Here is a 15,671-nt window from a genome sequence, read left to right as displayed (position 1 = left end):
TAAATTGAGAAGAGAATTGGAAAGAAATGATAAATTGAAAATAAAAAGTAGAAACTTTTGAGAAGGTTACAGACAGAGCACAAGTGAATAAGAGAAATAAAATGGAATATAAGCGACAAGTTAATAAGTACGCAAGAAAGAAAATAATAAAATTGAAGTCGGATTTGGACTATTAAACAAGAGTGGGTGCCAACTAGTAATCTGGAAAGGGGCCAAAATTGGTTCACCGTTTATACTAAAATGAGTTTTTGGACTTGCTGGAGGGGGCTAAGACTACCTCTAGCCATAGTTTTAGATCTGTCCCTAGCTAAACATGTGAGATTATAATTTATCTAAGATTCAATGTACTTCTAACTGTCTGGTTTAACATGTATGATTATAATTTATCTAAGATTCAATGCACCAAATTGAAATATCGTGTAAAAAAATGAAAACAGATCATGGGCCTGAAGAAGTTTCTTTCCTAATATAAATCGACTGAACACAAATTTCGAACCTAAACAAAAATGGGGGAAATAAAACCAAGGTCCATTAAATAATAGCAAGCAATTTTCTATTGTTTCCCAACGACAGCAAGCAAAACTCGTGATAATAAAGTAAGAAAAAAAAAAAAAGCTTCAATCTCAGTTTATGCAATATGCCCATACAAAGAATAAAACAAAATGATCTGCATACAAATACATAAGCCGACCAAACGGGGAATATGAGGACAAAATGATACAGAGATCATATAAAATATGAAGATTTAAAGAGCTGGTACAAAGAAAGGAGGTAATACCAAAGTTTAAGCAGTTGGTGTCGACTCAGGTTCCGGAGCAGGCTGGTCGCCAGCAGGAGGAACCTCATCTTTAGGAAGCTGTGATGAACCATTTGAAGTTGTTGCATCTTTAGCAGACGAAACAGGCTCCGTCTTGGCTGTGGAGGCAGCTGCGTTTGGTGCTGCATCCTTCCCGGTTTTGGCATCTTTTCCATCCTTCGCATCTTTGGCATCCTTTGCAGGTGCAGGTGGGGGAGGAATCATGTGAGGTGGAGGAGTGTGTTTCAGTTTCACAAGAATATGGCGCAGCCTTGAAAGATCGGTGGGTTTTCCAGGTTTCGGGCCCTGGATGACGGCTATAGATGGTTTCTTGTCTTGATCTTTCTTGCCTCTCTTCTTCTCAATGTTGGGAACTTCATATGGTATAAGATCCGCTATTGCTTTCCAGTACTGTTTATCTGCTTCTTTATGAAATTTCTCCTGATTCGCCAAGTATAACTGCTCCATACATAAATCGACTTTATTAGTGTTGCAAGGGATAATAAAGCCATCAACTTCAGAAAATTAGAAGATATTTTTACCTTCTCCCTTTCTCTGTTTGTATTTTTGTTCGTCTCAACATTAAGTACCCTTTTCTCATAGAAACCACGTATGTAATCTTCAGCTTCTAGGATGATCTGATTCCTCATTTCCTTCTCCTTCTTTTCCTTTTCCTCAAGTAGAATGGCATTTTGGCTGCCAGGCGAAATCAAAGCATAAGGGTCATAATTTAATTGGTAGAGTTTATGGTTTGATATTTAGCAGTTCATTTGATGTTAAATAAAAAAAAAAAAAAAAATGGCAGCAATTTGAGTCTAGCCTGACATCTCTAATTAGAATTTTATAGCATTTGAGTGTTGAATCAATCTTCCCTGGAGTGGATGAAAAACTCAATTTTTACATCTCAAATCAGGCATGCATAAAAAACAAAAAAACAAAGCCACAATGTCTTCCCATCTTTCCATTTACCTCTTAGCAATATAACATCAAACAATGTAACACACCATCTGGAAGTATGCAGGTTCATAAAATGTAGATGTAGAAATATGCTAAGAAATCAATAAACAAAATCCTGAATGGTGTGATTCATTCGATCTGCCCAAGCCTGTGTATTGTTTCTATCGAACTATGTGTTACAGATTGTATAGTTGTCATTCCTTGATTATAGGAATCAGTTTCCTTGATCATAGGAACTACAGTAAATGTGTTTTACATACTTTCCTAGAATAGCATACTATATATATGTGTGTATACTTCACACTACGAAATACACAAGTCTTTTCCCATTCTCTGTGTTACACTTTGTAAGAGGCACTTCAGCCAAAACATAACTCGTAAATTAATTGGGAATACAACCACTGCTATGCCGGAATAAATTCAATCAACAGTGTTTCCAACAACCCGATCATAATTTCAAAATAGATATACCTAAGACCCTATCTATCTCAGGAATACTTGGTTCACAAGGGGTAAAGGAAAAGGAATCAAGAAAGGGAAACTAAAGGAAAGGAAAGGAATAACCATTAATTCCCCTATGTGTTTGGATATGTTTAGGAAAGGGAATGTGGGTAAAGGGAATGGGTTTTTTTTTTGTAAACAAACAAGAACAAAGGGAATGAAACCCTCCCATTCCCATTCCCATTCCTAAAGACCCCAAACCAAACGCCACCTTAATCTATTTTATCAGGGAAGAACTATTGGCCCCTGCAGAAGGCACCGTTCCCCTAAAGTTTATCAAATTATAAGTTTTTCAACTTAAAATGCTATGTTTTTTTTTTTTTGCAGAAAAATAGTTATAGCGTCTCTAAAATTCTTTATATATTCATTACGTCCCCCAATAAATTTACTTAAAAATCATAATTGTCGATTTGAAGACATTCTTGACCCACTAGCAGCTAATCTCACAGAGCACTGCTCACATCAACTACGGATAATTTTTATACACAGATCAATCTAGCTAATAAATATATGTAGCTGTATTACCCAAATATATATATATATATATATATAGCTGATCTAAAACACAGGAATTGGTGAACAACAAGCAAAAAGATTTAACAGCTGATCTTACTGGCTAAAAAGGATGCACCGCCGATCCGATCTAAAGACCAAAATGGAAAAGATAACTAAACAATTCAAAAACCCTCACCGGCGCCAAAATAATCTTGCCACAATAGCTACTAATCTCAAAGAGCATAATACCGCGTTCCACATGCGTGTAATTTTTATATACAGATCAATGCAGCTAATAACTATTGGAGAGCTGATCTAAAACACAGAAGTTAAAGAACACCAAGCAAAAAGATGTAACAGCTGAAATTTGGTTAGTTAACTGACTATAAAAGATGCACCACTTATCTTTGAACGTTTATACTGAAAATCACCCGATCCAAGGCCAAAAAGGAAAATATAACTAAAACAATTAAAAAACCCTCACCGGCGCCATTCGCGAAGAGCGTAACCTTCCTCAGGCTCCATATCGCCAGGTGGAGGAAGCACCGGACCATCCGACACAAAAACGCCATCTCCAGAAGTGTTATAACCATTACCGGTTCCATTCTCAACATGGACAGGGCTAAACGGACTCTGTGAGTAACTAGGATCCGGATCTACATCGACGGAAGAAGATCCGAAACCAAATACATCAGGAGAAGAAGCAGAGACGTGATCGACGGAAACATCACCGCTAGTGAACTCCCCTGTGCCTCCGGGGGTGAAGCCGGAGTACGAATCAAAGTTAGAGTAACTCTCATCATCTTCTTCGAAAGATCTGTGGTTCGAAGTGTGAATCTCCTCATTTTCGATGCCAAATGAATCGAAAGAAGCCATGGCTCTATGCTTGTCTCTCGATCTCAGTGGTAGTGAGATTTTCTCTCTCTAGAAATGTACAGTGGGCTTATTTTGTTGTAGTTTCTCTCAGTAGAAGCTGAGATTTGTTTTCGGTGCGAAATATGGAAGAAAGGTAGGAAGATTCAAACTTAGAGGGTAAGAGTTGCCTTTGATTCTTTTGTTTGACCTTTTTATATACTTACCGGTCAGGCTGACAGCTCAAAGGAAAAACAAAGAAAACCGAATGACTCGTACCACTTTCACCTCAAGTTAAAATGTTTTATACCTCGATTAAACGACATCGTTTTAAAAAAAAAAAATTGTAGCAATTTTTTCCGGATCTGATTCATTTTGTCCATACATTATCCGTATGGGATAATTTGATTATATGAAATAATAATTAATTATTTAAATAAAATTGTAAATCTGTAAATTTAAGATTCCAAAATATTCTTAAATTATAGTAAATCTAAATTCTGAAATACAGAGGTATCATCAAAAAATTTATTTGATATACCATGGCACGTTGTTCCCTAGAATTTATTTTCTTTTAACACACTGAGTGCGTTTTATCTATACACCACTCAAATAAAGTGTAATCAATTTATAATTATAAAAGAATTAGAAAATTAGTGAAACTTCGACTCATAGCATACATATTTTATAGATGCCACCATTAATCACATATATATTTATTTATTTTGAGATAAGGGTCGTAACAAATAGCTGTTAACTGAGTACATTAGATGTTAGTTGATTATCTTTTTATTAGCTGATTTGTTTAGTTGATTGTGTAAACTTGTTTGGTAAAACTTAACTGATGGCTAATAGCTGTTTGGGTAAATGACAAATAAAGATATGATAAAACATTTATTTGAGGTTAAAGGGTAATAATTAGAGGTAAAAATGTTCATAAAAAGAGATAGAACAATAAGCTAATTGAAAAAGCTCTTAAAAGTAGCTTTTTAAACCCCAAAAGCTATTTCAAACCTCTCTTCACCAAACGTCACTGTTAGAGGTTTGACTAGTCAAAACCTCTAAAGTGGCTCGAACCTTCAATTTTACTCCAAAAAGCTCTTTACCAAACAGGATCAGTGTGTAAAAATATTAACAATCGGGAGAAATAACATTTAAAATTGTGCAATTATAGTCTTAATATTGACAACAAATACCAAATTTATATTTAAAGTTGTCAAATTGGTTTAATTTCAGATATCAATATAAAATATATATTTTATTTTTTATTCACACCAGTTGTTTATTAATTGGTTCTGATAAAAAATAATTCACATAATGATGGGATTAAAGAGTCGATCCAATCCAACCCACGAAGAGGTGTGTGAGCGTACAAAATTTAAATATATTTATAGCTCGATCACATTAAAAATCCATTAGAACTGATTTTATTTGGCAATGAAAATGAAATGGATCTTGCATAAATAAATTGGTTCAATATCAATAGAGTTCTTGTTTTCCAAACTATGTTTTAGATAATTATTTCAGCTTTCACTTTTTTTCACCCATCAAATTTAGATACTTTAAAAATAATTCTTAGTACCAAAAGAGGAAATTAGTGAAATGATCTAAGTTAATTTATATCAGTTTTTTAAGCAACTTAATTGTTAGAACAGGAAAATATTTTGACCTCAGAACAGGTTTATTCAATTTTTTTTTTTAAGAAATAGGTGTATCGATTTAGTGGTTTGCGTATTGCATTATTTATATTAATAGTATCAACTGGAACGGATTGTATCAAGCGGATTGTCTCTCTAATTCAAATGATCGTGTCAATAGATGCATCGTGAAGAATTAATTGATAGAAGTAACAAGCTAAAACTAATAATTTTGAATTATAGAATAGGCTACAACAATAGTATACACAGGCCAGCTCAAGCTAAGTTCAAGAGCCCTATGTTGACACCCAAATCCCCATATTACTTAACAACATTTGGGCAAATTCTAAAGTAAGAACCCTACCCTAGCCCAAATTATCATCATATGGTGCTGTGGCCTCTGTTGAATTCAATAGAGACCAACCAAAGCATACACTAAATTGAACATCAAAAGCCTCCTCTTCTTACTCATTTTCCTTGCATCTCACCTCTTAACAACTTCCTGCATCAACAGAGTTGAACATTCCACAACTGCCGAAAAATTCCGTGCCGTTTAAACTAGTAAAAGACTATTACATTTGCTATCTCAAAGTTAGCATGCAGCTTCATCTTTGTCAGGTTGACAACACCAGAATGAACTGGTTGATTGTGTTTACAGTAACATTTAATGGTTAGTATATGATGGTGATCTTGTCTCGAAATATCCGCCTGATGCTGCAGCTCTTGATCAGTAATACTGTTTCAGCTTAGAACATATCAACACACAAGAGGGAGAACCTGAGGCACTAGCAGAACCGACCACAAAAATTGGGGATACGTGGCACCAACTCTATTTGCTGTGTCAAGCGTGGAAAATACGATACAGTGATTCAACCGGAGGAATCTCAATGCAGGCATTGTATGAGATCAGATGAAAATGGCTTATCCAAAATATGGTCAAGGAGCCAACTGATGGCTTAGGATCTAAACCGCCTGCAAAAACGAGACCTCACAGGAATTTCAATTGGCTTCTTTTCATATGCGTTAAATTGTGTAAAGTCTAAGAGCCAAGTGCTGGTTCAGGATCTAAACCGCCTGCAAAATTCTATGTCGTATTGGAAAAGATATGATTGTTTGCCCTTCAAGGAACAGGAGCATTATTAGGATATCTAGCAGAAGAGGGCGTCCGCTGCAAAACTCGTGGAAATTCCTGCTTTAAACGTTTGTTTGGCATCCCTTGCATTGGCCTTGCACACATTACCAAATATACAAAATAAGATATGAAACACAAAAGAGAAAATTGGCCAAACTGCAAATCCAAGACCTAGCAAAAGATTTCGTTACTCGACAAGTAAAATACAGAACAAAGGTCTAATTTATATCCCAGTATACGGGTTAAATGCATCATTGGTCACTGAACTTACATAGTTGTCTCAAAATGGCCACTCAACTTCAATTTGTCTCAATAAAATCATTCAACTTTGAGTTTTGTCTCAATTAGGTCACTCAGCCGATTTTAGTGATTAAAATGCATCAAAATAATGACATGGGTGACACATCAACGTGAGTTAACTTAGATCTTTGACCGAAACAAAATGTGTCATGTCGGAAACTTTTATGAAAACACTAAATTTTATTTATTTTTTCATAAAAATATGGACATGTGATAGCCATGCGTGGATGTCATGTGTCATTTTGGTCAGAAATCTGAGTTGTCATGTAAATTCAGTGACCAATTGTGCATTTAACCCCAGTATACTAAAGTATGGAAAACTTTTACAACAAACCACATACTAATTGAGATATATTGTCTTTTTACAAAAAAACCACACATACTAATTAAGATATATGGTCTTTTTACGGCATTTCAAATTTGTAGGATAGAACCATAGGACAAAAGTTAACTGTGCATAAAGACTTCTGGGTCTCAACAAAAAAAAATGTTTTATAGCATGTATCAACATTCTGGACGAAAAGTTGAGCGAAAACCAATAACACATTAACTGGCATTATGACAATAAAAATAGAAAGCAGAGAAAGAACTCTTTATTCAAGACGTATGCAAAATAACAAACCTCGGAGAACCCTGACGTTTTGGTGCAAACTGACCAAACATTGTTTTCAGACTTCCAAGAGCCCTTTCAGCAGCCTGAAGAAAAACATATTCAGAAGCTCAAAAAGATTATCTAAGGTTGCAACAAGAAAAGTAAGAGATCATTCTCAGTCCCGAGAAAGAAGATTTTGGATATGAGGACATGTACCTGCATCTTAGCCTCATCCCAGCTTGACCCAATCCCCCTTCCCATAATCTGTCCATCTATTTGAACCTAAGTGAAAAATAAAGTTTGTTTCAATAAAGTTGGAAAAAGTGGCGTAAGAACAGAAAATCATCTCACAACCCAAAAAAATCCTCAGAACACAATCTTGACCTCCAATTGTCAAATTCTTTTCCTCAAGAACTTTAATAAATAAACTTAGTCAATAAGGCTGACCACTCAAATAATCTAGCAGAATCTAGATGTGCAAAATGATACCAGGTAACCGCACAAATTTCAAAATGCTCAGACAAGCTGAACAGTCTATTGGTTCAAAATTTAAGGCACAAGAAACATTATGTCACTATTCTCCCATATAGTTCTGTTTATTCCTTTGTTAAACTCTCCTCAAAAGCATTGTGAAAGATATAATATTTTGCAACTTTCTTGACTAAAACTCAAGGGGGAGAAAGCAAACATCGAACTCCATCAAAAGACTTAAATCAGAGAACTTGAGAAATGCATACCTGTGCATGTATTTCGTCTTTCTGGAATGAATTTGATGAAAGTGGTGACTGTGATTGATAAAGTACCGCTAGGCCTTCCATCATGCACTGCAGACAACAAATGCAATCATGAGAAATCAACAAACAGATTTTTATATTCAGTTGAAGACAAAGTAAACAGATGCATCAATTCCTTGGAACTTACAAACTCTCTCAGTGCAGTAACTGAACCGATTGATTTCTTTGAGGCTTCCAATCTTGGATCCAGAATCCTGGATGGCTCGGAAGCACCTGAAGATGAGATAGGCTTATCTTTGGGCATTGGCTGGCTCCCAAAAGAATTCACAGAACCCAAATAACCATTCACATTTGTGCCAGAATATCTGACTGGATCTCCATTCACAGTCCCATTATCAGGCTTAGAACGTGACATATAGATGTCTGAAAAAAAATATTCAAAAACATCACCATCAGAAAGATAAGATCCAGAGGCAAGGATAAGAAGTTAGATCACGTTTTCTAGAAAACAACCTAGATGAAATTTATAATGTAGCTAACCAAAGGTCAATATCTTAAGTAAGACTCACGGGTCTAACTGACAGTACCTAGGTCTGAAATTCAATTAGCAAACTTGATGGGAAATTGGGAATGAATTCTACAGACCAAGTTTAGTTTGTCAGCTACCTTGTATACAATGAATATGCACAGGACACAACTCAGGACAATAATAAACATGCTAACAAACATAAGTAGCTCGCGGCGGTGAAAGTTTATGCCAAGTAGTAACATCCTTATTATGAGAAAACTTACTAGCCAAGTTCTCTATAGAAACCTCAGCAGCGAGCCGTTGGGCTTCCCTTCTCGTTCTACCAATTCCTTCACCAACTTTCTCTCCTGCAAACCGAACCTGGAAAAGTACTCAATAGGATAAGTAGCTGACTTAATCCCCATATATAAAAATGCAAGAAGTGTTTGACTACAAAGCATGGCATTAGAGACACCTACTCCCTACATTTAAAAGTATGCACTGTTCATGCATTCCAATTAAGTATTTGGGATGAGTTGTTCTTAGGCGAAGTACATTAAAATACAGTTATATAGATGCAACCTTCACAAATCATAACATTAATGACTGGGGACTCCTACTCCTTACCTAAGTATGTACTCATTCATGTGTTCCAATTAGTTATTCAGAAAATAATTGTTCTCAAGCCAAGTATAGCAAATTAATATCCAGTTATAAGATTTATATGAGGATGCATTACTCTCTTCTTTCGTGTTCTTAGTATTTAATTTTCAATTCTTGCTTTTCATTACCCCATACATAGCATGTAGGCTAATTGTTAGACTGATCGTAGAACTACAAAAATTGTTATGAGCTATCATTTTATGTTATTCTGGGAAAGCCAGCAACTACTTGTCAAAGGAAAAATATGGACCAAGTCATTGAGCTACAAACTGTACAAGATCTGTTAAAAGATAATTCACTAGTTACGTGATTCCAATCCAGGGATGTCATTGGGCTAGTAGCATAGAGGTTAAAGCATCCATCACATCAGGTTTAAATCCTTCCACAATAACACTAATTTTCCTTTAGAAATTCCAATAATACCAAAAGAAAAGAAAAAACAGATGGGTTATTATCTACAAGTTGGAAATGTAGAAATTTCATGAAAGAAACTAAAACATGAATTTTTTAGAGCCAAAGAGCTGCTCAAACCTCAGTGGAAAACTGCAGATCTCTGCTATCAACCAATGAAGACTTGAATTCCACCTAATAGGCCACACTCAGAGTTATTAACACATATAAGTTTGGTTCCAACTTGTTTTTTTATCTCAAAATGTAGCTTTCCCTAATTACCTTGGCTCCACACTTCATTGCAATGTCCTGTAACACTCCAACAGGAGTTTCTGCACTTGGAACAGCTCGATCAGATTCAAAATCAAGATCCCTGTTGCTGGACATTGATCGACTTAATGGAATGTCCTCCCCTTCAAAACAAACAAACAGAATCTAACACCAGTCTACTAATAAAAAAAATAAGGGAAATGCAGAACACAAATCAGAAGAGGAAAAAAATAACTAGAGAGATCAAAAGTCACCAATCATTTTTCAGACCAATAAAAAGTAAAGAAATTCGTGAAAACCAGAGAATGAGACAGTTCTACCAGATCCAAAATTCAAACTCACAATTCCATAAGGGCCAAGAAGAAGTGATCTGTTACTCCCATGTTGGCCTTAATTCATAAATTCTTATGCCAGCAAAGTAAGAGGCTTTAAATGGCCCTTGGGTACCCATGAAAATGCAGACCATGTAGTAGGTTGCAATAAAATGGCAATGTAAATTTTAGGGTTTCTTCCTAATGAGCATAAGAAAATGCTTACCTGAAAAAGATTGGTAGTTGGATGCTGTGTTGTTTAACCTTAATCGATCATCTCTAAAAGGTGCCTGCAACTAAATGAATTTCATTAAGTACTGGTGGTTTTGGATTTCAAGAGAAGGATTTATCTGTCCAACCGATCTAAAATATTACCGCTTTTTGAAGTCTTTGATTCTCATGAAGCATTCTATCTGATGGAATAGAATTCTCAACCTTGGGAAAAAAGGGTGGATGATGAGGTCGGTGCTTTTCAACATGCATTGGTTCTGAATCCAGATGAAATTCCCGGGGTGCAGCACGGTTCAGTTGCCTAGGGCTCATTTCTTCCTCTACAGGAACCCAGTTTCCATGAGATTGGGCACGCGGAACAGAAACTTGCGCTGCAGGTCTCGCAGGAAATGGTAATTCACCTGGAGCTTGATCTCTATTATCTTGCCCATGTTGCAATATAAGAAGCCGCCTCCTTGTATCAGGATCCAATTCTGATTCTGGCACCTCTCCCTCTTCTCTAGCAGGAGAATTTTGCAAGCTCAGTTCTGGGGAAACAATCTGACCCAAAGGTTTAACTATTGAAGCTGCTTGAGGGAATTGCATGCTTGGAAATGCAACTCCTGATGGTTGTGCTGTTAATACTGGAACTGAACTTGAAGAAGATGCAATTGCATATGAAGGAACAAGCTTTGGATCTAAATTTATAGTTTGGGGAAACATTGAAGAAGCTGTTATTGCTTCCTGAATACAAGAAAATAAAGAAAAATAAATGAGACCCAACTTTAACTTGAATGTACATAAATGTGTTCAAGCACCAAAAAAAAAAATCCATAGGGCCTATGAAACCTGCAAACAAAATGAGCAGATAATGCTCTTCTGAAGTTATGTAATTTAAATAAATTCTCATCACATCAAATTAATGAAAAACTCTCAACTACCTTTAGCCGCTTTTCAACTTCAGCATCCGCCATACCATCAAAAGATAGTGGGTCTTTGTTTCCATTTGAAGTAGAAGCATCATCCTGAATGCCACAAATTTCTTAGTTCTAAAAAAATTCAGAGTACGGGTACATCAAGAGATAGAAGAAGATATAGCAATATAATCCCAGGAGGAGAAGGAAACCAGAGTACCATAGGCAAACTAACCTCTGAAACTAAATAGCTGCTCACATCAGGAGGAGAAGGAATCCCAGTAATATCATCTTCATATGAAACCTCAGGAATCTTTTGTAGAAGACCCTCATCGAATTCTCTGTTTATCATTTTCAAAGGTCAAAAAGAATATCATATAATTGACAAATTTATATCAGTAGATAATTCACTCAGAAGCATGAGTTCTAAACCGAGAATACAGCATCCTGTGTCAGCATGTGATGGATAAATTTGTAAAAGAAGAAGGTGCTTTGGGCTTCATATGCTTACTTGAAGAAACCACCTCTGACATTGCAGGCAACATTTCTTGCAACACACAACACCGGAACAGCATTGTTAGCCTGAAAAATAAAAAATTATGTTAAGTTCACACTTCTATGTGTGTAAAAGTACGGGTATCAAAGTGTTGCAATTTTCAACTACAAAGCAAAATTGCATAAAGTTTGTACCTCAGCTTGTGGAGAATAGTATGGAGCAAATGCAGGGACAACATGTACCCGAGGCTGATCTTTCTCATCCCAAACTTTTAAGCGATCATCAATCACCAGCGCCATCTTAGGATGGCATATTCCATTTTGAAAAACATTGAACAATGACTTCCTTAAACCTACAAGTAAATCACCAAAAAGGAGTTTCACATTAACACATTTGAACCTTGAGCAAAATATGTCGACCAAAAGAATGGCAAAATTATTTAGCTCAACTCTATAACCAGCTCAAGCAAGTAAAAACCATCTCCTAATAAGAGCACAAACTTACCAGACTTGACACAGACAATGCGATCTAACAATTCTTTTGAGTTTATCAAATTCGAATCTGGATCAAGAAGTCTCCACATTTCTAAAGCATAATCTCTTTCAGCCATTGTGCACACATAAACTTCAAAACGCTTACGCCCTCTAGCAGTCAAATAGCTTCTCAGATCTTCCCATGCAGGTCTCAACCTCACAAGGACACTTGTATCTCGAATCTACACAACAAGAAAGTTATTCAATATTTAAACCAAAAATGTATGAGCAGTTTACCTCATGTAAGATATTTCACAAACATCTGCAAGCACCTAATACTACGATATACTATAGAATTTTATCAAGCTAAATAATGTGATGATATGAAATACGGTGCAGCATTAATGAAATGAAGGCAAATGTTTTATGTACAAATTCCAGCATTAAGCACAATCTTGTACTAATCACAAGCAATGAATACAGAAGTTCGAAGCCATGAATTGAAGCTAGCTGGAATTTCCAAAACGCATACCTGTGGATTGATGCGTGTCAAGATAATATTCCTCTCCTGCAATCGTATCAATGGGCGTACTATAGCTTGATGGTTGCTAGATAATGCTGGAACAATCTCAAACTGAGTTTTGATCACCCTTCCGTTTTCTACAACCTGATCATTTTCCACATACTGCTTCAAAATGATCTTGTCATCCTGATAACGCTTAACTTCCGATAGCATACCAGCAATCCGCTGTGGATCCAACTCAGTGCTTATTTTCCGCTGCAAAGCCTCAATTCTATCTTCAAACGAGCGCATTGTGTTCGCAACTATAAGGGTCTCATCAAGATCAAATACAATACCAAGACATCTGAGGTTCAGCATAACAAGACACGCATCATAAAGCCCTGGCGAGGCATTGAATCCCCAGAAGCATGGGTATTGTTTTTCTTCATTTCTAGAATACATTGCCACCAAATGGAGCTCCTCCCCTCCCACTAGCATTATGGCAGTCTGCAAAGAAAGAAAGGAAGAATGCATTGAAAAACCATAAGCATTCATGCATCCCAGTTTCAAGTCATCTACCTATTCAGCAATGTAGACGCACAATAAGTCATATAAATTAATCTTGAACAATCTGTTACAAAATCTTAAGTTTTCAAACCCAAATAACTTCCTTTAACATCCAACATCACTTATGGTCTGGTGAACAAACAGGAGCTAGTAATCCACTGTCCATGTATCACTCATCTCGAGGTCCCCTCTCAGTCTCAGGCAATAACATTGTTAAGACTCAACAACTCTCAGACCTGTAACTTCTCATTTCAGAAAGAAAAAAACTAATTTAGCCAGTAAACAGCGAGCACTTTCTTCATGCTAGCCACTAGATCAGTAGAACAGACTTCTCCTGCTTTCTTTATCTGTGTTCTAAGAAGTCGTTCATGGGGATTATGAAGTTAAGATAATTTTCATGAATTTAAAGGAAGATTACCATCAGCGGCTTCACTAGATTTAAAGAAGTTGGGAAAAATAAGCTCATATTACAATGGCCCAATTAATTAAGTTCATGCAGTTCTTACAAATTTAGGGTTCATAAAAAATCGTCAAAAAAATTCGAAGTCCATTAATCCAGAGTCCATTGTTGGACTGGGTAAGTTAGGAAAATCCTGAGTTTAGTAGTCAGATTATTTTTTAATTAATATCTTGTTATTTAAGGTTGAGGTACTTTCTCATTAAAATTAGGATTTTGTGCTTTAATGACGATACCTTGTTTTCCTGGATACAGCAGGAGTGCAAAAGATGCAGCGGCGTGTCAAGAGCTACTGAATTCTTGGACTCCATTTTGAAGCAAAATCCAGATGTAATGGTATGTAGCACTGCAAGTGGCGGACACCTCTCACTCGGTTGCGAAAAGTGGCTTATTCTGATTTCCCTCCCCGCCAAAATCTCATCAATTACTCTCTTCTTCTTGTTGTAGTTGTTCTGATTCTCTTCTTCTTGTTCATGTTGTTGCTGTGGATATATTTCCACTTCACCAAGCAACTCATCCCCTTTATACACCGCCGATTTATACATCTTTATCGGGAAAAAAATATATATTATATATGTATATCAAAATCTCCTCCCCATCAACATCAATATCTCCGGTATTTAGCTTCAAATTTCCACCAATGTCACAAAGATTTCGAATCCATCTTCGTCGTCATCAAAATTATGATCCGATTTTTCAAAATTATACACAGAACAACAGAAAAATCAAATTTAGGGATCTTGTTTGCTCAGATTTTTAGATGATAGATAGATAGATAGATAGATCGATCGACAGATCTGTGTAAAATTGAGACGATCCAAAAACAAAAAATCCAAACCCTAGAAACAACTTTTTTTTTGCTCCGATGAGGATGATGATGATGAGTAATATGCTTTTTGTTTGATTGATTGATCGATTTACCAGTCTAAAGTAATAATGAGAGGTGGAGCTAGGGTTTTTTTCAGATGATGGTGAAGAACGAGTCTCGAAATAGAGCAAACCCTAGATCCAGATTGCGAAAGGTCAAAAATAGTACTCCACGGCGTAATCGTTGATAATACTAAAAAAATCGGGGGAAAAAATAAATAAAGGCGAAAGTTTTTTCAAAAAAACCCCACCTTGTTTCTTTTTAATTTATGGATTTTTTTCTTTTTTCTTTTTTTATGTTATGATAAATAATATTCTCATGATTTACAAAAAAAGAAAAATGAATTCGTAAATCTTATCTTGTGTAGAATTTATAGTGTGTTTGTACTCCTATTTTAACTGACTACGTGAGGACAAGGATCAATGATTTTTTGACGTATTGTAAATAAAAGATAGGATTTTCTTTTTCTTTTTTATAGAATTTTACTATATTTATTTGTACTTTTTATATATATGAGAAAAAGTGAACACAATTTTGCTTATAAATTTTTAATTAAAATTTAAAAAAATAAATGAAATTATTACGTAAACAAAATTAAGACTTCCACAAAAATCCATCCAGGTGTTTTCCATTTTCACAACGTCTCAGTCATCATTATCTCACTTACTGACAACAAGATAATCCCATCATTTCGGACCTTTTGTTAATTGATAACTTGTGGAAAAATCCTTGATCGGAGCACTTCCCTGTGAAGCGTCGTTGGAATCGGTCGGGACACTCCGATGTCAAAGTCAGTAATATTTCTGAGAATAAACTGTAAGCACAAAAGTAGAGAATCAGTAAGTGTACCTTTGATCATAGGAAGCTGAGGTATTTATATAGGTTTCTGTAACCTTCAGCATTAATGGGGAAGCAGGTGAAGAGTCATGTCATTACTCATCTTTAATTGCTATCAATTCTCCATTAATCCCAATATTTAGCATCGAAACCCTCAGAGTTGAGGTATTCGAACAGTCAAGTCTTTATTCCCCTTTAATGGCTATTAA

At 35.8% G+C, this 15,671-nt stretch overlaps 2 protein-coding genes across 3 annotated transcripts; both read right to left on the bottom strand.

Annotated features, from left to right (window-relative positions):
• Positions 1–507: 507 nt before the first annotated feature.
• On the bottom strand, positions 508–3,800 carry LOC136232642 (clathrin light chain 2-like). Its single transcript, XM_066021907.1, has 3 exons — positions 3,234–3,800; positions 1,339–1,492; positions 508–1,255 (listed from the first exon to the last, which is right to left on the bottom strand). Exons 1-3 carry the CDS (start codon positions 3,623–3,625, stop codon positions 785–787), a joined length of 1,017 nt encoding a protein of 338 aa, XP_065877979.1. The 5' UTR covers positions 3,626–3,800; the 3' UTR covers positions 508–784.
• Positions 3,801–5,456: 1,656 nt separating this feature from the next.
• LOC136232184 (RNA polymerase II C-terminal domain phosphatase-like 1) lies at positions 5,457–14,827 on the bottom strand. 2 transcript variants are annotated; one of them, XM_066021222.1, is made up of 17 exons: positions 13,994–14,827; positions 12,764–13,240; positions 12,263–12,473; positions 11,953–12,110; positions 11,774–11,844; positions 11,498–11,603; positions 11,290–11,373; positions 10,514–11,092; positions 10,365–10,434; positions 9,840–9,970; positions 9,699–9,752; positions 8,789–8,885; positions 8,184–8,419; positions 8,000–8,086; positions 7,479–7,544; positions 7,293–7,366; positions 5,457–6,464 (listed from the first exon to the last, which is right to left on the bottom strand). In XM_066021222.1, exons 1-17 carry the CDS (start codon positions 14,300–14,302, stop codon positions 6,359–6,361), a joined length of 2,916 nt encoding a protein of 971 aa, XP_065877294.1. In that variant the 5' UTR covers positions 14,303–14,827; the 3' UTR covers positions 5,457–6,358. The 2 variants fall into 2 exon arrangements, with proteins under 2 accessions (XP_065877294.1, XP_065877295.1); XM_066021223.1 differs by having other exon boundaries at positions 10,365–10,428; positions 13,994–14,826.
• Between the last annotated feature and the right edge of the window lie 844 nt (positions 14,828–15,671).

Source organism: Euphorbia lathyris, chromosome 6, assembly GCF_963576675.1.
Source record: "Euphorbia lathyris chromosome 6, ddEupLath1.1, whole genome shotgun sequence".
In the NCBI taxonomy this organism is placed as follows: Eukaryota; Viridiplantae; Streptophyta; class Magnoliopsida; order Malpighiales; family Euphorbiaceae; genus Euphorbia; species Euphorbia lathyris.
Note: the sequence above shows the minus strand (reverse complement) of the source record. Positions and strands in the feature narration are given on the sequence as shown.

Bases quoted from the DNA above. Each gene is read 5' to 3' on its own strand.
- LOC136232642 (XM_066021907.1), bottom strand. From the start codon at position 3,625: ATGGCTTCTTTCGATTCATTTGGCATCGAAAATGAGGAGATTCACACT. The intron at 1,493-3,233 runs GTGAGGGTTTTT...TTCGCCTGGCAG, and splicing joins GCTCTTCGCGAATGGCGCCG to CCAAAATGCCATTCTACTTG. The intron at 1,256-1,338 runs GTAAAAATATCT...TGTATGGAGCAG, and splicing joins CAAACAGAGAAAGGGAGAAG to TTATACTTGGCGAATCAGGA.
- LOC136232184 (XM_066021222.1), bottom strand. From the start codon at position 14,302: ATGTATAAATCGGCGGTGTATAAAGGGGATGAGTTGCTTGGTGAAGTG. The intron at 11,845-11,952 runs GTACAAACTTTA...TTTATTTTTCAG, and splicing joins ACTATTCTCCACAAGCTGAG to GCTAACAATGCTGTTCCGGT. The intron at 8,420-8,788 runs GTAAGTTTTCTC...ATTTTTTTTCAG, and splicing joins TTCTATAGAGAACTTGGCTA to ACATCTATATGTCACGTTCT.